At 41.0% G+C, this 24,043-nt stretch overlaps 2 protein-coding genes across 3 annotated transcripts in view; both read left to right on the forward strand.

Moving 5' to 3' along the window:
* Positions 1-5,938, forward strand: part of LOC130930183 (phosphatase and actin regulator 1-like) — a 150,737-nt gene extending 144,799 nt beyond the window's left edge. For both annotated transcript variants that reach the window (XM_057857948.1, XM_057857947.1), the window contains exon 12: positions 4,308-5,938. In XM_057857948.1, the coding sequence (XP_057713931.1) occupies positions 4,308-4,323 (16 nt within the window). In that variant the 3' untranslated portion in view covers positions 4,324-5,938. The remainder of the gene's footprint in view (positions 1-4,307) is intronic.
* Positions 5,939-6,119: 181 nt separating this feature from the next.
* The window catches only part of phlpp1 (PH domain and leucine rich repeat protein phosphatase 1), a 99,194-nt gene continuing 81,270 nt past the window's right edge, over positions 6,120-24,043 (forward strand). Inside the window, exons 1-2 of the mRNA XM_057857946.1 lie at positions 6,120-6,906; positions 7,001-8,497. Of these exons, the coding sequence (XP_057713929.1) occupies positions 7,003-8,497 (1,495 nt within the window). The 5' untranslated portion in view covers positions 6,120-6,906; positions 7,001-7,002. The remainder of the gene's footprint in view (positions 6,907-7,000; positions 8,498-24,043) is intronic.

The following is a 24,043-nucleotide window of genomic DNA, read 5'->3' on the forward strand; positions in this document are numbered from 1 at the left end:
CAGGGCTACATTTCTCACGAATATGAATCTAATTGATAGGCTAAATGATCAATGCAAAATAAATGTATTGACTGTTACTTTCACACTGCAAATTTATATAGTCTTAATCTGATACTTTTTCTTAAATCTAGTCGAATAATTTTCTCCATCTTGTTTTGAGTGTTAAAGACTATTTAACAGATTAATACCTCACATTATTCCACTTAAGTAAATATTGCTATTTGTTATTATTAAGCCCATACATCTAAAAGTTTGTCATTTTTCATCTAGAGCCAGAAAAATTTGCTTTTAAAGAATGTTTTGAACAATATCTATTCTTGAATTAAGAACATTTCTGACAAAGAAGCTTTTTTAAGATTAAATATATACTATATAAATAAGTCTGTAAAACTTATTTTCAGCCAGCTATTTTTCTTCAAGAAATCTGAGTAAAACTTACTAAAGCACTGGCAGATCATTTTACATACAGTGGGGCAAAATAGTATTTAGTCATACACTAATTGTGCAGGCTCTCCCACTTGAAGATATGAGAGACCTGTAATTGTCAAGCGCTTTGAGCACCTTGAAAGGTGGAAAAGCGCTATACAAGTATAACAACATAACCATAACATGGGTAAACCTCAACCATGAGAGACAGAATGTGGGGAAAAAAACCCAGAAATTCACATTGTTTAATTTTTAAAGAATTTAGTTGCAAATAATGGTGGAAAATAAGTATTTGGTCAATACTAAAAGTTCATCTCAATACTTTGTTATGTACATTTTGTTGTTAATAACGGAGGCCAAACATTATCTGTAACTCTTCACAAGCTTTTCACACACTGTTGCTGGTATTTTGGCCCATTCCTCAATGCAGATCTCCTCTAGAGCAGTGATGTTTTGGGGCTGTTGTTGGGCAACACGGACTTTCAACTCTCTCCACAGATTTTTTTATGGGGTTGGGATCTGGAGACTAGCTAGGCCACTCCAGGACCTTGAAATGCTTCTTATGAAGCCACTCTTTTGTTGCCCTGGCTGTGTGTTTGGGATTATTGTCATGCTGAAAGACCCAGCCACGTCTCATCTTCAATGCACTTGCTGATGGAAGGAGATTTTCACTCAAAATCTCTGGAGACATTCATCCATTCGTTCCTTTACACAGATCAGTTGTCCTGGTCCCTTTGCATAAAAACAGCCCCAAAGCATGATGTTTCCACCCCTATGCTTCACAGTGGGTATGGTGTTCTTCGGATGCAATTCAGTATTCTTTTTCCTCCAAACACGAGAACCTGTGTTTCTACCAAAAAGTTCTATTTTGGTTTTATCTGACCATAACACATTCTCCCAGTCCTCTTCTGGATCATCCAAATGCTCTCTAGCGAACCGCAGATGGGCCTGGTCGTGTACTGGCTTCAGCAGGTGGACACGTCTGGCATAGCAGGATTTGAGTCCCTTGGGGCACATTGTGTTACTGATAGTAACCTTTGTTACTGTGGTCCCAGCTCTCTGAAGGTCATTCACTTGGTCCCCCTGTGTGGTAGTGGGACTTTTGCTTACTGTTCTTGTTATCATTTTGACGCCACAGGGTGAGATCTTGCATGGAGCCCCAAAACGAGGAAGATTATCAGTGGTCATGTATGTCTTCTAGGGCCGCAGCTATCGAATATTTTAGTAATCGAGTAATCGACTGAAAATTCTATCGATTAGTCGAGTAATCGGATAAAACAAATGTATTTTTAGGTGAAGAGCAATTATAAATATACATGAGAAAACAAGACATTTCATCATTTTCAGTCAATCAATGTCTTTATTTTGATGTATATTGTTGAAAACAGCTAACAATTGCATCTCAGATGTAACTAGAAAAAACAAAGACTAATTCACTGCTTTCACTCAAAAACCTTTAGATCTTATTTTAAAAAAGTGTGTGTGTGTGTGTGTGTGTGTGTGTGTATATAATACCTAAAAATGCCTTTACGCTTGATAACACACATCACTTAAAAGTTAGGATTTTTCCCCCACGTTTTTAAATTGAACTTCTATTTGTGTCAAGCCATTTTTAAGTTCTAGTTAAGTTTTAAGTTAGTCTAAACTGTAAGTCCTGATAGGATTTTGAGTTTTTGCATTGTTCAAAATAAATGTATGATACAGGCTGTATTGGAGCACATTAGGGACTAGTGCTACTTGGTGTTTTATTCAGCAATGACTTCTGAGCTAAAACTGATAGTTAGCATTATTGAGTTTTTATTTGAGACCCTCATCATTCCACAACGCTGTTATGTTAAAGCCTGTATGTAAGACACGTTAGCCACGCATCGAAAGTGGTCTTAATTAATAGAAACCTAGCCCTCCGCAGGGCTAACGTTACGTGAGCTAGTAGTGACAGTAGCGTTAATCTTATTTATTAGCGCTTAGCGCTCTTTATTAGCGCTTAGCGCTCTACTGCCTTAAGATGGCGGCTGTTTGCTAATGCTGCCCAGACGCTGCCTAGGCTGTCATTTAGCATCTAGTTCAACATACATGTGATCTCTATGAGACTCATCAGACGCTACCTGCAACTAACGTAGCATGTGCGGGCTAGTATTTAGCAACGTCGGCGTCGTTTGTAGCGCTGTCGGCTACAGTAAGTTTTTTTTTTTTTTTTTGCTTCTTCCTCTACGCACGTGACATCAGCGCGTTGTCCCGCATTAAAAGTAGTCCGAGCAAAACGTGATGCTTAGAGCTGTCAAAATAAACCATTACTCGAGGTGAATAAAATTACTCGGATCAGTTTTTAAACTCGAGGTACTCGAGTTGCTCGAGTATTCGTTTCAGCTCTAATGTCTTCCATTTTCTAATAATTGCTCCCACAATTGATTTCTTTACACCAAGTGTTTTACCTATTGCAGATTCAGTCTTCCCAGCCTGGTGCAGGTCTGCAATTTTGTCTCTGGTGCAGCTCTTTGGTCTTGGCCATAGTGTTTTGATGTGACTGACTGAGGTTGTGGACAGGTGTCTTTTATACCCATAGTGAGTTAAAACAGGTGCCATTAATACAGGTAACAAGTGGAGCCTCGTTAGACCTCAACATTTGTCTTAAGAACACTCAACTTTGTCTAAATAAAGAAATATAACTGAAACAACTTTTCAGTCAGGGAATAACAAAAATAAATAAAAATTGAGCCTTCCTTCAGGTAAAACACTACTGCTTTTGTCCACAAGCACAGCCACACTCAACAAAAAGTTAAAAGCTCCTTTGGGCTGCTTTAAGACCACATAAATAAAATAAAAATAAAATTAGGGAGAAGGGGGTAAACCTCGCTTCACTACATTTCTCAGTTTAATTAATGCTAACTGTAGAAAACATACATGAGGATATTTCTCTCAAAGCAGCTTCCTACTCGAGTTTGGGAAATTCACACAGATTAATGTTATGCTAACTCTGATGCAGGTCGGACTTTCAGTAGCAAAATGTGTGGTGTGTTCCACACTTCCACAACATTGACATTGAAATTTTTACTTTACTTATAGTGGCTGCTGCTAGCAGAAAAAACTTGTAATATTCCTCATCTTCGAAGGGGGCGGAGGAGGCGGCATGTTGTGTTTAGGATATTTTGTGTCGTGCTGTGATTGCAGGTGGGGGCGTGGGGGGGTGAAGTCATCAGCCAATACAACATGCGTTAGAGGAAAAAAAAGGACTGGCACATTCAGCAAGTGAAAAGGGGTCAATGTAGATCTGAACATAATGAAAGTAATTCACGTAACCCTTTAAAGCCTACAACATGAAGCACTTGTCAGAGAATCCCAAACAAAATTTAAAAAATAAGGTCCTAAAGGTACTTTTTTCAAATTTGTAAAAAAGGGACAATCAAAATGAATATTTTAAATAAGTGCTCTAATATCTATAACGCTAGCTAAATCCAGATTTTTTTTCTCATGGGACCTGCAGATGCATGTGTTCACTTGCATCCATCTTTTTTTTTTTTTTTTTTTTTTTAATAAATTTCTAAATTCTAAATTAGTCTCAAAATAATGAAATTCTAAGTGCATCAAATGTGATACATTAGGCTATAAGGTCTTAATAATAGTCGGGTCAATTCTATCCTTACAACATGTGGGAAGACAATCTAAATGACCTATATAACAGAAGTCATTTTATAATTATAATGCAGATAAGGTTGCTTAAAAGTTGTTGGGTACAATTTGAGCTTCCTGAAAAGTTGGTAGTGTTATGTCCCTACCGTCCATATGCAAACTTATGCCCTTGGTTTTAGATGTTGTAGCAAAGCACCAAGGTGCTGAAATGTTATTTCAGTAGTACATCTGAAATGTTTTCTTTTTATTGGCAGGTTTCACCGACCATAGTAGACCATCGCTGTGTCAAGCAGTGCTGCAGGGGTAGAACCTTAATTGCTGGACAGTCAAACGGTGCCCGTTTTTGTCAATAAGGCCATGTCTTTTTGAAATGCCTTCCCCCCAATCTCCAAGATCCGGGACAACTGAGTCTGTACTACTCCCACCAATTAGTTCACCTGCTTTAGTAGCATATAAGTTCTGTCAATGCAACCCCTCCTGTTTCTTCAATTTGTGAAATTAGCTCATTCAAAAATCTCCCAGCTTCGCTCTCAAGCAGGCCCCTGTCTGTTTGCTGGCTTCAGTCTTCATCGGCACCATTGGATGTCACGCAACACCTCTTCTTGATGATGATGACGTCCTCTCTCGGAGCTTTTGATGGCGCTACTTTGCTGTGAGGGTCCTATCCATCTTTTACCGTATTGGTCGGGAGGGGTGTCATGTCACAATGTGCAATAGTTAATTTGGTTCCTATGCTAAAGGGCCCTCTAGGGTTTGGTCTGCAGTTTTGTTCTTCCCATACATTGTACTGTACCAACAATGTTGTCATCCAAGTCGCTTACTGTGAATCCTGAGGGTTTGCTCTCTACAAATGTACATTTTGTTTATAACAGCCAAGTCCACGAATCAAATTTCCTTCACTCGTGTCAGGTATTCATGTACATTTTATGTAAAAAAAAAAAAAAAAATGCATCTAACAGATGTGTGTATGTTTTTATATCATTTCAATTTTTTATGGGTTTTTGGGCAGGGGATAGAGGCCTAAATGTACAAGTTCCTGCTTTTTGTGTGGAAGTATGTTGGAATTGATACCAATAGCAAGACTTAACGCAGCGTCTTTTTATATTGGTATTTATCTCTCGTAACAATAATTTTGATTTCCATTTTGCTTTTCGCTAGCAATAGCCTTTGCTCATGAAGGGTTTAACAACATTCCAAGCTGTCATTTTTTTGGTTGGTGATTATAATTTTTTTTTTAACTGTTTACTACATCAAGATGACTTTTCCTGCTGTCATCACCACTGAGCCAATTATCAGCCTCAATACGTAATGAACATCATGACAATTCTGGACGGTAAATGGATTTTAATGGACTGATTTTAAACTTTTTGAAACTCTCAGTTCAAGTCAGTTGCACTTTCCCCTCCACTGTATTCCATTGAATTAACATGTGAAATATATGTCAGGTGTGGGGAAATATAGTATGTCTTCTGTCTTGGAGAATGAGTTCAAGCTGTGTGGTTTGCATGAGTGTTGTATTTTTTTTTGAAGCACAAATCAATTTACATTGTAACAGATTCACAGAGGCAACTAGCCTCACAAGTGTTGGAAATGTGAGCATTTCCCATACTGTTTTAATGTTTTGATTATTATAAATTCAACACAATCCTAAGAATCCAAACACTCTACTTTTGATTGTCTGCATGACAATCAATAAAAACGTAACCTCCCAGGACCTGCATGAGGATTTTTTTATTTTATTTTACTGAATAAAAAAAAAAACGAAAGGAAAATGAACAAAGCAATAATGTTTTTCCTTTCGCGCAGTAATTGGAAAATCTTAATAGATTTCAATATGTTCTTTTTAACACCCTCACCACAACACACAGACACATACTTTTGGAATACAGAACGCCATGTAAAGGATCCATAACGCCAATTAAAATCCCATTTCTGAATGTGTTTCAATTTTGTGCCTCTTTCGGTCAAATAATAGGATTACAATTACACAAATAACGTCATATTAATTCTCATTGCCGTTAACAGGATTTCACCTTTATGCGTTTTTAGATAATTACAGTACCCCTCCGAGCCTAAAGGATCACTGTGGCCTTAGATTAAAAATATAAATTCGCTTTTTGTCCTCCAGAGGGCGGGAAACGCAATGAAATGAATACATGGTATTACATGCCAGTAGGCTGACGGCGTGTGAAATGGCGTCCCGATGGCAAATTAATCGCTTCACCGCTTTTAAGAAATGCCGCCTAGGGTTGTTTTGTCAACCGTTGAGGATTCTACTACTTTATCGGCGCATACTACAGTAGGGCCGTCGTCTTTTTAACTTTGCTGATGTTCAACAGATGACAGTTGTTGAGAATGTGCGTGGCTAACGGGAGCTAAGCTAAACCAACTGTTATTAACTCGCTCAACGTTGCTTTGCGCTAGCCGGCTCACGTGACTCTGGGCTTAGACAATGGGAGATGTAGTTTTTAAGCATTTCATCTCAAGCTGTTTACAAGTGAGAGAGTGAGGCTATGCAATGCATTTCCCACAATGCACCGTCTTGTTGTTGTGAGGCGACGCCATCTTAACTCCTCCTCATGAATATACATCAGAAGGCATTTGCGTAGGAGGTCGGCTGACGTTCATTGCATATTCGAGCAGTGTATTTTGGTCCAAGCGGGACGCGCAGTCACGTCTCCGCCCTGATATGTCCCTGCGCGGATTGCCTCTTTATTCCCAGCGACTTTTATCGGTAAAATGTTCCCTCGGAGCTACGGAGGAGAAGACGATAGGGGAAAGGAAAGGCGAGGAGTGAATGTCGACTAGTGGAACAAGTGACCGACGCCGCCCGTTTGGCGGGTATACACCACGGTGGGAACCTACTCTGGCTTTTAAATGTAGACGCGGTCGGCGGAACCAAGTGCGCACCGTTATTTATTTTGAGCGGGGGACTTCTCCTTGGCAGAGATGGAGAGTGTGCATGCTGCAGCTGACGATGGAGGCAAGTTAACGAAGAAGCCCAGCGGAGTGTCCACCGGCCGGCGGACTCCAGCAGCGACCGGCGGGCATTTAGCTCCCTCCTTGGCAGACGCAAAAAACGGCAACGGTGTTCCCCAGGCGGGCCGCGTCGTGGCGTTGAACGGCCGAGGATTATCGGGTAACTCCGGCTCCCTGCTGAGACGCAGGCGCTTGAAGCGGAACCTCAGCGCCGCCGCCACCGCGTCCGGCGCCGCCGCCGCCTCCTCGGCTGTCACGGCAGCCTGCGGTGGTGCCAAGATGAGCACGGCCCTCTCCTCTGTTTCTCTGCATACCCGGAGTCTGGACCGCAAGACCCTGCTCAAGCACAGGACGAACATGCAGCTGCAGCCCGCCGACCGCGAGTGGGTGCGAACCGACCTCCACCGAGGCGCCATACACGTCTACGATAGATTGACGTCTTCGTCTCCCAGGCCGGTCCTCTGCACCGCGGACACGACGGCCGGCGAGGTCGCGAGCCGCCTCAGTAAACTCTGCGGCAAGTCCAGCTCTGTCATGCGTATTTTTAGCAAAGACAACCCCAAGATGGACCAAAATGGCAACTGCAGCGTCAAGTACGAGTACAACTATAATCTGTGCAAGGTCACCGAAGACTCCTGCATCAAATATGATCCCTTATCTAGCCTGGAACCCACAGATTTAGGAGGTCATCCAGGTGACAAAATGAGACTGCTATTAATGACAAATGCGGATGAGAGGCAACAGGATGGAAAACTTTTCAGCCCTGAATCGGAGTCCCAAGACAACATCACCTGCTCACTGTCAGACTTGAACTTGAACTCCAACGTGGATACCCCTAATGATGATGACTCGGAGCATAGGAACGGCACAGACAGCTATGGCCTGAACTCCGGCTCGGATGTGGAGAGCAGCGCTTTTGACGACCTGAGCTCTGGGGCCCGGCTCAGCGAGCACAGGGACTCTCTCAGCGACGACATGATTCTGGGCACGGATGCGTCCATCCTCAGCCCATCATTCGACAGCGCCACAGAGGGCCACGACATGTACGGCAGCTCTTCAGATGAGCTAGAGCTTGACTGCCCCGCATCTGGCGCCAACCTGGATCCCCTCTCAAATTGTGTTGTCTACAAGCAGTGTGGCGTACCCAATGGCCTGCCTGCGAGCAGTAGTGCCGGCTCCTTGTCCAGAGACAGCTCCACAGGTAACACACCTGACATCCAAGACCAAGATCGCAGTGTTGGCAAATCAGAGCTGACCTCTGGTCGCAATGGAGACTCTTCAGAGGAGTCCAGCCCTACGCTGTATGTTCAGCTGCACGGCGAAGCAGTCAGGAGGCTTAGCCCAGATGAGAGGCCCCTGCAGATCCAGAATGACTTTCTCTATAAGCTTGGATTTAAGGACCCTTGGAGAGTTCAAGAGGAAGGGCTTAACACAGAAATGGGCTCCTTGCTCCGGTTCTATGCAGGTATGTTGTTTTCCATTTCTTTGTTGCTGCTTTGTGGAAACCTCAAGGGTGCACAGACTAGTGGTAGAGGTGAAAAAAAACTGAACTGATTAAAATAAATTGTGGGGGGGGGGGGGGGGCAGCATGTCCGACTTTTGGTTAACACATCTACCTCACAGATCTTAGGTTTTCCACCATTCTTTGGGTACTCCCGTCTTCCTACAACATTCGCTGAATGCTGAGTTTTCAATGGGTTTAAATGGGAGTTTGAATGTCACCAGTCCAGAGTGTGCCAAATCTCAAACGCTCTCACGGGCCATAGATTCCCAGGCCACCAGACTGATCTGAAACGGTCGCAGTGCTTCAAACAAGTTGTCGCAAATGTCAATTTAAGTCCAAACAGAATATGTTATCTCGGTTTGCAGTGGAAATGGGAGCAAATCGGGCCTCCTTTAAATGACTGGGTCTTTATTGTTGTTTGTGTTATTTCTTCCGGGCCTCGGGCGCCTTTGTCGAACCACAGCCGCACACTGCGCTCCCATGGACACGCATGACATCACCACAAAGCCGCCGCCGCCACAACTTATGGCGCTCCGACACGGGGGCCCTGTTCCAGCTCTCGCCCCATTATCATCTCCCCATGAAAAGGCTGAATGCCTTTGTGGGTGGATGGAGGGAAGTGGGTGAGAGCTGCATGGCCGGGAGGGTTTAAAACTCCCTCTGTGGACTCTGTGGTCATTGAGATGCTATGCGCGGCCTGTCCCATTGGCCTGCAGCAGCACCACTGTCACAGTGACTAACTTCCTGCCAAACCGGGTTAACGTGCTGTTGCACAGCTCAGGAGGCCTTCCTAATGCGACTGTGTCCAGTCGCTGATGGCTGTTTGGAATGCGAAAGGGAGGAGTTTGTTCAGGGGGTTGTTTAACATGATGGGGGTTACGGAGACAGTCCAAAGCTGTCAAGCTTTGTGGTCTGAACCGGATGTCATCAAATGTTACATTGACAATGGCCCCATGTGCTTCTGCGCTGTTTAGCGGCACGCTCACACGACCTGTCACTTGAGATGTCATGCTTTTTCATAACAAGCTTGCCGTTAGGGCTGTCAAAATTCCTTCGTTGTATCTCAGGTGTTGTGTCATCACGGGTTCCTTGTATGCCAGCAGCCCCCTTTTATTTTTGTAACTGTAACATTTGAGGATGCGCCTTCTTCATTTTCTTTCTAGTTACAGTTGATGGTAACCTATTCAGAATTTTCTCTCTATCCAAATTAATGATCACCTTGTGCGAATCAACATATTTACATAGTGTCATACTATCAGGCATTTTCTTAACTCATTCACTCCCAGCCATTTTCACCGGTGCAACCCCCTTCACTCTCGGCCGTTTTACTGGATCTTAAATGATTTTGCAAAGCCCAGAGAATATTCTGTTCTATTGCTATATAAACAAGGAACCCACCAAAAGAAAGATTAGGCTCTATTTCTTCAGGAAATTTCTTCTTTTTCCAGTATATCATATCGTTTTTCCATTCTTTAGAAATCATCATTAGAAAATAGCTTAGTTTGAGCAATTTTCCAATTTCTGATTAAAAAAAAAAAAAGAGAAATTGAGCTTTTTCTAAAAACATACATTTCAAACATAACTTAGACTTTAACACAGCTTTTTTTGCGTTAGTTACATCCCAAACATCTGAATAATGTTTTCCTTTTACAAAATAACATAAACAACAAGACAAATAGAGCTTTTGATAGCAAAGTAACAATTTATTTACAAATAACTAACTGAGAGATAAAGCTGTTGTGGCCACGACGGCCAGGGTAAACTTTTCCCTCATCGCCACCTGTCTCATAAAGATAGATTTTTTTTTAGTCTTTCCAGCACGGACACCACGGCATCGTCCGCTGCACTGGTGGTCCCGGTTGTTCTGCCCGGTGGTCCAGCGCCTGGCATCCCGGGCATCCTCCCAATTGTTCTGCTCGGTAGTCTGCCGCCTGGCATCCTGGACGTCCATTCGGTCGTCTTCAGCCGGTGCCCTGGCCGTGCAGCCAGCAGTTCGTTCCGTTGAATCGGGTTGGGGGTCTTACCAAATGCGCTACTGCCCTCCAGTGGCCAGTTTTATTGCTTAAAATGGATTTTCAGCTTTGTGCTTTGGAGCTAAGTTGAATCAGAACCTAGAGATGTCTCTTGTTAAAAAAAACCTAAAAGACTGGGACACAGAAACAATTAAAAAGGAACGTATTTATACGTTTTTGGGAGCAAATGAGTTAATCTTGCTGGTTAATTTGAATGAAAGGGACAGTATTTTTTTCCTCCCAATTTGACAAGCTTAAAAAAAGATTTGTAGCACACTTTACCTCGTGGAGGTGGAATTTCATTCAACAACCAATTACTGGATTTCCAGAAGTTGAAATGCGTAACTCTTCCATACTATACTCAACTGAGACAAACCCCTCGAGATCAGAATGAAATCAAAGTAGTCGAATGTGACGAGGAACCTTAATATTACCATTTTAAATGCAGTGAGTTGTGAATGCTGTTCACAGATAATTAGGGTTGTCTAAAATATCTCAACTGAAATGTTGTATCCAGATAAAATATTTGATTGCAAATGTATTGATACTCAGCCCATACAGTCGCCGCTGCACCTTTTATTAATTTGTTTTTGCACTACCACAGGTCACTGGAAAATTGTTGTCATGGTGGGAAGTTGATTTTGCACTACTCTTAACAGATTTGGAGGATCTTAGCATTGGGAGTATTGATATCGATTTGAAAATTTTACTACAGATAATGTCAGCTCACGGAAATGCACATTGTGACCACACAAGGTGGAGAATAATTTTGACACAAGCTGAAGTGTTGACGGATATTAGTTCATCTTCATGTACATTAGTTCCCATGTTGAGGAGGTTCAGGAACAAGGCAACCTTCGAATAGAAAGAAAAACCCCGATGCACTCCTGAAGGCGACGCCTCCACGTCTCATGTGAGACGGCTTAACCCCGGTCACCTGATTACTCACAATGCAATCCCTCCCTCCTCGCCACTCAACACCAAGGCGACAGCACTGAGCACACAAGGCCTTAATGCTCATTCAGCCTAGCACGGAGGGACATCGAATAGCACTTTGAAACGTGCACAGACGGGTTTCCTGTTTGAAGGAGGAATGCCTGTTGATGCCCCCGTGGCATCTGCTGTGGGTGTTCGCTTGTAGTCCTGTTTGAAAGCATGTGTGGAATGTACATCAGCTCCTTCAGAATGTCAAGCACGTTTACTGCGGAGGAAGTGCATCTAAGGGGAGGGTATCGGTGGTGGGGATATCATGCCATGCTTACACATGTTGAGTTGGCTTTGACTGGTCCTCTAGGCCTGATAGTGGAGACAGTCAGCCTCAGCTGACTTTCTGGCTGACTCTCAGGCGCAGCTGCCACAACTGTAGCCCTCGGCTGCACTGAAGGCCTCCTTGTGTGCGTGGACCTTTGCTACAGGAAGTCCAGTATCTATTGTATTATTGCCATGCAGCTCCGTAAAAGCACTGTGCTGTTTTGTTTCGTGCTGGATTTGACCTTGCTTGACTCGTTTGCACAGCAAAATTGAACGCATTGGTGACTCCAAAGGGCAGATTAACCTTTAAAGGGAGGTATCAGGTCATGCTTTGCTGTGTGACCAGACGAGAAAGCTCCCTTTAGCTCACCCGAGACACACAAATGCAAACATGAGCATGTACAGAGGGCCATCGCGGATCAAAGAGCCGCTGTCCTCTTTGGCAGCCTGACGAGGGATACTCTCAGAGTGGCCCACACAGGAACCTCTTTTAGTGCCACCCTGACTATGTTATTAGAACTGGAGCACAAGGGACGTGGACGTCCACTAAGATTAATATTCATACATTCAGTCATTGGATTGTCTTCTTAAAAGACCAAACCAGCTGTTATGTGGTTCTGTTACGGTTGCAAACAGTCTGGTCCTAGTTCAGTTACGGTCAAATAGCAATCTGAAATCCAGCCACTCCGGCAAGTAGTAATAGTTCACTTCCCTTTAAAACCAGCACTTTTGTTTTAATTAACCCAAGTTTGTTTACTAACCTTGGTGTGGTTTGTTTAGTCAGGTGTGAACACAAATCAAACTCTGGTCACGGACAGACCAAACCAACTGGTATGTTGTCTCAGTTCAGATACAGTCATACTGCACTTTGTGAATAACTGCTTGAGGAGATAGCCCGACTCTATTAGAGCAATAACAAGTAATTTATAAATGCCATCATCTAATGTCCATCATATCAGCAAATGATTCAGAGACTCTGAAGTAATCTCTGCATGTAAACAGCAAGGCCGAAAACCAACATTGAATCCCTGTGACCTTTGATCGCTCAGGCAGCATTGCATTAAAAACCTGGCACCTGTGTGAAAAGGTATTTTAAATTATTTAGAAAAGATATGAAAATTACTGTAATTTTTAAGTCACACCGGATTATAAGGCGCCACATAAATTAACAATTTTATTTTCCAACATTTAGGCACACCTGATTATAAGGCGCTTGAGTGCATCAATGTACTGAATTTGTCATTTGCTGTTTTTCTTTTAACATTGTTATGGTTGTTTCACTTATTTATTTGATTATTATTTTTATTTATGGGTTTGGTGAATGATCAATGTATGTCTTGAGCAGTATCATTTAATACAGTTAAATGTTCCAACAAAATTGGTTCTAGTTCATTAAGCACTACCAGAATATATACATAGGTGCACTGTAAATTTGTTTGGGAAAAATAAATGCGTTTTATCACTACATCTACAAATGCAAGTTAAAACTGTAAAGATCCTTTCAGACATGCAATGAAGACCGGTAATGTACCAGTATTTACACTCATGTGCTATATTGAAATGCAACTTTCTGGCTGAGCTGAAACTGACAAAGTTATCAATATAAACTGTTAATATTATACTGTACTATAAAACATTGCATAACCACATTCAGCCCAAGGGGAAAAAAACAACTGAGGGCAGGAGAAAAAAAGAAATCTACAGAAATTAAGCAATATTGTCCAAAGAGCGTGAAAACTGGGAGAAAGATTAAAATCTGCGTTTCCGAGTCATGCTGACTGAGTCTGATTTGGTATACAGTGATCTGTCGCTACTTCGTGCTTCAAACTTCGCGCCCTTAGTCCATTGCAGATTTTTTTTCAATTAAAAAACATACAGATGAGCTGTCCCGAGCCGATCACGTAATCTCACTCTCCCTCCCTCCCTCTCCCTGGTCTTTGCTTGTCAGGTGTGCACAGGAGTTTCTTATTAAAGTTAACTATAATTGACAGAATTTTGGGTTTGATGTCGCCAAAGACACTAACTTCAAAGAGCTGCATGCGTCAATCATCGTTTAATATCTTAAACATTTGCTGTGGCAACTCATTGTGTGTTAGTGAGCAGCTTGAGCGGATTTGAGTGGACTCACTCAATGAAGCATATAATAAAGCCAAGCATTTTTCTACTACTTAATTCTTGTTTAAAAACAATTTGGTGGGACAGTAACATGTTTAAAACTTATCATAATTATTAGGGCCCGAGCACTAAGCGTGCGATGGCCCTATTGTTTTGCAAAGGATTATTAGGGCCCGAGCACTAAGCGTGCGAAGGCCCTAGTGTTTTGCAAAGGATTATTATTAATTTTTTTTTTTCAGGGCAAATGAAAACAGCCAAATTGGGAGGCCTGAACATGCACGAAAAGTCACCAAAATTTGCACATACGTGCGGAAAATTGTAAATTTCGATAATTTTGCAACGTTGCAAAAAAAGGTAACAAAATGGCTCAGTGGCGTCCCCTTGAAATTTTTAAATTGGCCTATAACATTAGGGTCTGTCAGCGTAGAGCAATGAAATTTGGGGAGTCTATACCTTGTCCAAAACCACTCCAAAAAAGCATTTACACCCATATTCCAAACCCAACAGGAAATCGGTTATTTTGGATCGAATAAGAAATTTTTACCGATTTACAGGGTGCACATTTGAGACCTTTTCACCGAGGGAGTTAGTTGGATCATCTTCAAAATTGGTGAGACTGTTCAGGAGACATATGAGATCTTAAGTTTTTAAAATGGTGCGTTTTCATTCATGGGTCTGACCTGGGCGTGGTGCCAAAGTCGGCCATTTTTTTGGCAAAATGACAAATTCAGTAAATGACTAATAGTTCCTTGACACAACGTTCAGTCTTTTTCATATCCGGCATGTATGTGCGGTATCCCACCCTTAACACGAGTGCATTGAAATATTACCCATTAGGCCTAGCGCCCCCTAGTGAGAACAGGAAATGCCTTTTTTTACAAGACAGGTTCCTCCTCCAATGGGAAAAAAATCTGTTGACCTCAAACCTGCATCAGGGGAGCCTTAAGACCTGTGTTCAGGTCCCTGATGAAAAATATTGAGGTTTCGTTGAAGCGGAGGGGTCCAAACAGGAAACTGAAAATGACCGTCAACAATTTGTCTCGCAAAAAACTTTGAACAGTCATAACTCAGCAGATATACAACATATCTGCGCCAAACTTCCCGTGCTTGTTGAGAGTCATACCCTGAAGGGTCTTGTAGGGGTCATTTGCATCAACTCTACAGTGCCAACTAGTGGCGATAGAAAGGAGTTAAAAAAAAAGGCCTTTCCTATTGGGTTTTTTCAACGTAGAGCAATGAAATTTGGGGAGTCCATACCTTATGCAAAACTGCTCCAAAAAGTCTCCTGCACACATTTTCCGAATCCAACAGAAAATCTGGTATTTTGGATCAAATGTGAAATTTTTATCCATTTGTAGTACAGTTTACATTTGGAGGCCTGAACATGCACGAAAACTCACCAAATTTTGCACATACATCCGGCTTTGAGTGGATTTAGATAATTTTGCGACGTTACAAAAAAATGTAACAAAAGGGCTCAGTGGCGCCCCCTTGAATTTTTCAAAAAGGCGTTTCCTATTAGGTTTTTTTAACGTAGAGCAATGAAATTTGGGGAGTCGATACCTTGTGCAAAACTGCTCCAAAAAGTCTCTTGAACCCATATTCCAAACCCAACAGGAAATCAGGTATTTTGATCGAATGTGAAATTTTTATCAATTAACAGGGTGCACATTTGAGACCTTGTCACAGAGGGAGTCAGTTGGATCATCTTCAAAATTGGTGAGACTATTCAGGAGACATAGGAGATCTAAAATCTTTGTCAGGCTGTTGCTTGCCTTTGCAAAATAGCAAAAAGACTAGTACAAAGTATAATACTAGCCCAACAGTAAGAAAGAAAGAAGAAAGAAGTTCATAATAATAAACTCTGAATGAACCGAGTTCTTTTTTAAACCTCTCAAAGGCCAAACAGTGCAACTTTCATGAAATTATTGTCACATTCTGCTGCTGGTTAGATTGTGTTTTGTTGCTGGGCTGTTAGTGGGGGCGTTCCTGACGTCGCACCTGAATCCAATGCAGGCTCATCAACGCAGCATTTAAGCACGGGTGAGCTCAGAGAAGGCTGCCGAGATATTTGCTTTGCTGATCGCCATTTGACATCTCGCACTATAGTCTCGCTACGTTTGCTTGTTACGCCCCTGCATTGGGTTTTTTCTGTTAGTGTGCTGCACACGTTTGTAACCTCTACCCTGTGCAGGTATTTGAGTGTTTTTATTTTGGCTTTTTGGCTCGCTGCCTATCGTCTTAGTTAACCTTCGAGTTTGTAGTATTGAGCTTCGTCGACCTGCTGTCACGGACTCCTTTTGTTATTTCTACTATCCCGCGATCGCGTGTTATTTTTTGTTTGCAATCATTAAACCCTTGTACGTATCCCCCGCTTGTTGTCCGCTTCGAGGTCCAACCTTGTTTCCGCATTTGCGGACGCTAACAATTATAAGTAATAATAATTGACCACAGCATCCCGTCTCTCTATTAGCCTCCTTTTTTCGGGAGGGGGGGCAGTCCCTTATTTCTATTTCTGAAAGGTGGCAACCCTACTTTGGAAACAGATTACTGCAGCATTTCTTTAAGTAAAAGACAAAGTAAAGTTGACGTAGTGAACTTAGCAGAGATTGTTGGACCGGTCGAGCGCCCTTCCTCTGCCTGCTCTTGCAGGCTCAAACTCGTTGTGTTCGTTCACGTTTCGTCTTCAAATGTTTTATCAGGTTCGAGGTATTGAAACTGGCCGATTTAACTCCACATCTCGAAACTTTCAGGCTGCAAATCTTGCATGCAGCCATTGATTTTAATTGACGGGATTTCTATTTTGAAATATTTTCCACTTGGCGCCGCCATGTCGGCGGTGCCAAGCGGCCTTGTCATTGGTCAGGAGTGGCTATTGGCCCGTTCTCATTGGTCTGGAGCAGGCCAATAGCGATAGCTGCTTGGTGTTCACGTGTCATCACACAACACAGAGACAGAGTGTAGTGAGCGCCAGGAAAAAAAAAAGGCTGCGGTCAAATGTTATAATAATGGACCGGTAAATGGTATCGGCGCCGTCTTTGTTGGTACTCGCCGATACCGATACCACCATTTCGGGCTGGATCGGCGCCCCGATACTAGTATCGGTATCGTTGCATCTTTAGTTTTCATTCACGGGTCTGACCTGGGCGTGGACCTAAGTCGGCCATTTTTTCGGCAAAATGACAAATTCAGTAAAAGACTAATAGCTCCTTGACACAACGTTCAATCTTTTTCATATCTGGCATGTATGTGCGGGATCCCACCCTTAACACGAGTGCATTGAAACATTATCCATTAGGCCTAGCGCCCCCTATTGGGAACAGGAAATGTCTTTTTTTACTAAACGGGCTCCTCCTCCAAGGAAAAAAAATATATTCACCTGAAACCTGCATCAGGGGAGCTATAAGACATGTGTTCAGGTGCCTGATGAAAAATACTGAGGTTTGGTGGAAGCAGAAGAGTCCGACAGGAGAAGGGAAAATGACTGAAACCATTTCGTCTCACCACAAGTTTTGAACAGTCATAACTTCTACAACATATCTGCGCCAAACATCTCGTGCTTGTTGAGTCATACTCTGAAGGGTCCTGTAGGGGTCATTTGCATCAACCCTACAGCGCCAACTAGTGGCAATAGAAAGTCACTCATTTTTCTAATATATGTCCAGTTCTTTTCAGGTTGGTCATTGTAGTTTCAAGACCTTTTGAAATACTTATTTTATGGCCCACGTCCACATGTCTCTGTCTGTTGCCGTGACGACCCTTTATTCGCTCCTTTTTTGTGGTACTCTGTCCAATAGGGGTTTTTATCTCTTAGGTGTGTGAATGTAAAGAGGCGACTTTCGAGCATCTTAGGTTCTAATGAGATGATTATAGAGGACGATCTGCCGCCACCCTGACCTGCACATTGTCCGAGTTGCGTGACGTCTGAGTTGCGCTAGATTGCGAGGGCCCGTTCAGTCCTGCTTGCAGACCTAGTTACATTTGAAGTGCTTAAAAACCATTCACTAATATATATATATATATATATATATATATAGTATACTGTATATACACATACAAATTTTTTTATTATAGTTTGGGGAAAAAAATGAAATAACGTCTTCTGTTCCCCATTATCCATGAAAAACGAGGGATCACTGTAATGGAGTCTTGTGATTATTGTTAAGAGTCTGCGACGTCTCATTGGTGAAACTGGTTGAGCCACTGTTGGTGTCTCAGGCAAAAATAAAGAAGTAAAATCTAATCTGTAGAATAAAGAGGAAAAATGTAACGACTAGTATTCCCCAAAGTAGCGGAGTAAGGGTGTGGTTACTTTGACAAATTTACTCAAGTAAAAGTATGGCTTTGTAAAACTACTTTTAGAAGGACATTTTCCTCAAAAAGTTAATTAAGTAAATGTAACTGAATAAATGTAACACGTTACTATCAGTGTTGTCAATAACGGCGTTAGACTTCAACGGTGTTATTTTTTTCATTAGTGATTAATCGAATTAATTACTTTTCTCATCTTTGCAGCGCTGTTACCGTTACAGAGGATGTAAAGGCGTGTGTTACTATGCGTTACTACGTTGGTTGAGTGACGCGAGAAAAGTTTAAGAGACACGGAGATAGAAGAGCGGAAGTGGGAAGGAGGGAAGGGAGTTATGATGCCATTGCAAACGCGATGCAAGGCTATGTGGCTCCAATAATACCTGACTGTAGACAGCCTACAAACTACGCCCAGATGATGCTACACTAGATATCACATTTATATAGAACTAGATGCGAAATGACGGATTCGGCGGTGTTAGCAAATGTATAGAGAAGTAGATGCAAAATGATACACTCGCCGGCGTTAGTAAACAGCGGCCATCTTAAAGCAGTAGACTTCTCAGAAAGGCTCTGTTGTATAGAACCTTCCTAGCAAACCTAAGTAACTTTTTATCTAAAGTACTCCTAAATCGGCAAAATCTCGACTTGAATCTATCTTTAAATGATGAAACAGTTTTAAAACATGTAGAAAGTAGACAGAAGGGAACTAATGCAATAACAGGAGTAATTTTAACCACTTTAACAGTTGATTTACAACATGAAATGACTTCCAAACATAGCAGAAGTTACTATCCAGTTATCGCAATATCCACAGTACCCCTGTTTCTAGTTAAGTTTAGGGTAAAGAATTGGGCTACGGCGAATTGTCCCAAAAACCCTTTGGACTTCACATAGTGTGACCTATGTTTTTTTTTTTTTTTTTTTGAATTGGAAAAAAAAAAAGAAAAATAACACCATTTACTTTGCCAAGTAACTAATTAGTCTTACATTCACGTAACTGAGTTATTAACTCTACTTTTTGGGAGAATTAATTTGTAATTGTAATCAATAAGATTAACAACGCTGGTTACTAATAACCTCTGCGCTTCATTCATCTGAGGTAGAATAATTCAAAATGGAAAACATCTGAGGTCTGAGTCCACATTTCAAATTGTATTGAAGTTCAAATATCTCCTAGAAAAATCTCACTTCATTTTTTTTTTTAAATGTATTATTTAGAGCTGAAACGAATACTCGAGCAACTCGAGTAACTCGAGTTTAAAAACTGATCCGAGTAATTTTATTCACCTCGAGTAATCGTTTATTTTGACAGCTCTAAGCATCACGTTTTGCTCGGACTACTTTTAATGCGGGACAACGCGCTGATGTCACGTGCGTAGAGGAAGAAGCAAAAAAAAAAAAAACTTACTGCAGCCGACAACCGCTACAAACGACGCCGACGTTGCTAAATACTAGCCCGCTCATGCTACGTTAGTTGCAGGTGGCGTCCAGTGAGTCTCATAGAGATCACATGTATGTTGAACTAGATGCGCAAAGACAGACTAGGCCGCGTCTGGGCAGCGTTAGCAAACAGCCGCCATCTTAAAGCAGTAGAGCGCTAAGCGCTAATAAAGAGCGCTAAACGCTAATATACTGTATAAGATTAACGTTACTGTCACTACTAGCTCACCTTACGTTAGCACTGCGGAGGGCTAGGTTTCAATTAATTAAGACCGCTTTCGATGCGTTGCTAACGTGTCTTACATACAGGCTATAACATAACATAGCGTTGTGGAGTGATGAGGGTGTCAAATAAAAACTCAATAATGCTAACTATCAATTTTAGCTCAGTAGTCATTGCAGGATAAAACACCAAGTAGCACTAGTCCCTAATGTGCTCCAATACAGCCTGTATCATACATTTATTTTGAACAGTGCAAAAACTCAAAATCCTATCAGGACTTACAGTTTAGACTAACTTAAAACTTAACTAGAACTTAAAAATGGCTTGACACAAATAGAAATTTAATTGAAAAACGTGGGAAAAAATCCTAACTTTTAAGTGATGTGTGTTATCAAGCGTAAAGGCATTTTTAGGTGTGTTTATATATATATATATATATATATATATATATATATATATATATATATATATACTTTTTTAAAATAAGATCTAAAGGTTTTTTGAGTGAAAGCAGTGAATTAGTCATTTTTTAAAATTCTAGTTACATCTGAGATGCAATTGTTGGCTGTTTTCAACAATATACATAAAAAATAAAGACATTGATTGACTGAAAATGATAAAATGTCTTGTTTTCTCATGTATATCTATAATTGCTCTTCACCTAAAAATATATTTGTTTTATCCGATTACTTGATTAATCGATAGAATTTTCAGTCGATTACTCGAGTACTAAAATATTCGATAGCTGCAGCCCTAGTATTATTATGATTATTTCAAAACATTTTTTTAAACTTCAATGCTTCAAAGTTAGACTCGTATGCCTGCTTTGAGTGGAGACAGAACTGACCACTCAATATCTGGTAGGGCTCAGTTGCACTGCTCAGTGTGGTGTCAAAGTAATAGATTATCCAATTAGGTTTCACCCTCAGGCTGGATAATATTATACTAAGTAAATCTAGCAAACAGTTGAAACAGGTAAATGACCAAACCCACAATTGGCTTAGCATGTATGGGCTTGAGCATGAGCATGTCATTGTACACGCTTAAACCACACGTGTTTTCACTGTGCAATGGTGGTAATTGGCTTGCGACTCTGCTATTTATGTGCCTGCTTGAGTGACACAGGATAATTTTTGTTCTCTACTACTCCTTTTTTCACTACATGTTTCCATTCTTGCGTCCAATAAGAGCAGTGCACTTCACAGATGGTTTGTTTTCATGCTTTAGGGCAACATTTATTGAGTAAAAGCACACGTTATTTTTAGACTAATCCCACAACACACCATTAAACCAAATTGAAACTATGTATAAACACTAAAGTAATCCCAATTTTCTTTTGTAATTTTCACTAAGCTGATATAGTTGCTGATATAACTACAGTATATGGATGGAAACAGGTGAATACATAGGTTTAACTTATACCGCCTGTTTTTGATGCACAAATATAATGTAAAAAAATTCTTTTTTGACAAATCTGAATAAGTTTCACATATTCCCACGGCGCTGCTGCTATTTTGTCACTGTGTTTCGACACCCTGGTTTAGAATTGCTGCTTTTTGGGATTTTTGTTTTTAAATGGACTTCAGGGGCAAACAGAACAAGTTTACAGGGTCATCATTATTCCAGACCCAGAAAAGCAAGCAATACAGTATGGGTGAATTCAACAGTTACGATTTCATTTTAATAGTGTGCTGGTCAGTGTCACGTAGTAATGAGTTTGAAGGCTGTATATCTTTTACTCGGCAAGTAATGAAGCTGTCCTCTGTCTTGATGGCCCTCTTCCGAAACACAATGCCTTTGTGTGTGTGTGGTGCGGTGTGCTTGAAAAGGAAATGGCATAGTGATCCCTAATGCACATTGGCACCGAGTTTCCCAAGAGGCCAAGGACCTCGAGTTCTTTACCAAGCCAACGCGACACACTTAATAATTTAGATTCATTAGCCTACTCAGCTTTGCAAACACTCTCATCCAGGGCATGCCAGTACTTTGCTCATTTTTGCGCCGTGCTCACCCTATTAAACTGGAATCGTGAGCTCTTAATTTGCACTTTCTTGTGAATCTAAGCTCCGTGTGTTTTTTACTAGTGACATGATTGACTAATGGTGAAAAAGTAGCCTTGAAGCCTTTATTTTACCATTAATTCTGTCCAACGCAGCATAGGGTTTATAGCTCTCTGCTTGCGTGAAGTCGATGAGGGTTTTAAAATGCTTTTCAGGTCATTCCCTATTGGTTTCCCGCTCTCGGTATGAGGAAATAGTTCGTGAAAATGCAGTGCTATCTATGGCTGATTATGGTTACATTGCTTGTACCTGCTTGTTAGAGCCATTGGAATTGATATCCTTTTTATTGCACCGTGATTTGCTATTCTCCAAACATATTTCAACAGCAGCCATATTGCAGTGTTGCTGTAATGCGCGTTTGAAAATAATAAGTCTGCTTTATTGCTTCGTGCAGCCTGTGGTCACATTTGGCCACATGTAATGAATGCACTTAATGCCTCTCTTTAAGACGTAATTAAGATTCAAATTAACACAATATCAATATGGCCAAATGGAAAAATGGAAGTATAATGCCTTGCCATTGTAATTGGATAGCTTGCGATGTGTTTTGCTTGCCGCTGTCTCACTCGTATTAATTAAGTTGCGAGTCAAAAAGTAAAGTGTTTATTCGTTCATAAACACGAGGCATGTTCTAAAGACAATAGTGGTCCAATTATTCTAAAAGCTCAACTGATTCCTTCCACCCTTACCTCGGGCCCTCTCCGAGGAGGCAGGCTGCTGACGTGATGACTTAAAGGACTCTGCAGGGTTTAAAGGCTTAATGAAGATTTTGGCTTTCTCCAGCCCGCCTCACTGCTAAAATGGAGAGAACTACTCAGTCTGTCATATCTGAACCTTCTCTTGTCTCTTTTACTTGTGTGGGCCAACAGCACCAGGTTGCTCTTGTAATTGTATTTCCTTCAGAAGGTTGAAGGAGAAAGTAGCATATGTACTGTTTGGTATTTAAATTAATTAGCACTTTGAAAGATCACTTCATGACTTAAAACTAATTTCTCAGGGGGGTCATCAAATATAGAAATCCGCTGCTCAGTAAACATTACAGTTAAATTCTATAATACTTAACAGTCATTTAAAATAGAAATGATCTTTTGTGTAATCCAAATTACTGTAATTTTTGTACTGTAAGACACACCTGGCTATAAGTCGCACCCATCAAATTTTAGAAGAAATCAAAATTTGTTCATATATAAGTAGGGTTGGGCATCGAGGATCGATGGGACCCGGGACTAACACTCCTGTTCTCCCCGAACCGTTTGAATTTTTTAATTTCGATTCCAAGTTTCGATGCTCTCACCGCCGAACGGAAAAAATAGCTGCCGAACACTACAAAGAATAAGCCACAGGAAGACTTGCTCCGTTATGAGCAAATCAAATAAAGTGGCTAATTTGCAATACAACGAGTTGCTTCGCTTCACATACATGACAACAAAGTAACAGAATAAACTAGAGCTGGGAATCTCTGGCCACCTAACGATTCGATTACGATTACGATTCAGAGGCTCCGATTCGATTATAAAACGATTATTGATGCACCCCCCTCCTTTTTTTTTCTCTTTTTTTTTTTTTTTCTTTTTTTTTAATGTTTTGTACATTAGTTCCAAAATTGTTCAAAAATACTCTCAGGCTAAACCACACTACTATTTCAGTATCAAGTTAACATATAGCAGTAAACAAATATACAAAAATAACATTAAATAAAAAACTCCAGTCCCCATTCTGTATCAGCAGCTTAAAACTACATTCAATTAATTTAATGTTGTGAATCAACCGTTAAATTTGTTAAAATTGCTCCCGTTATTCCATAATTTCCCTTTTGTCTACTTTCGACATGGGAAAGTTTTGAAACTATTTTAAAGATAGATTCAAGTCAATATTTTACCGATTTAGGAGTATTTTAGATAAAAAGTTAATTAGGTTTGCTTGGAAGGTTCGCTACAACAGCCTTGCAGGGAAGTGTACTGCTTTAAGATGGCGGCCGTTTATAACGCCCGCATCTAGCTTTTTGTAGATGTGCTGCTAACACTACCAAATCTATATTGCATCTAGTCCTATATAAATGATATCCACCGTAACATTATATGGATGTACTTGTAGC

This window comes from Corythoichthys intestinalis, chromosome 14 (genome assembly GCF_030265065.1).
Source record: "Corythoichthys intestinalis isolate RoL2023-P3 chromosome 14, ASM3026506v1, whole genome shotgun sequence".
Classification (NCBI taxonomy): Eukaryota; Metazoa; Chordata; class Actinopteri; order Syngnathiformes; family Syngnathidae; genus Corythoichthys; species Corythoichthys intestinalis.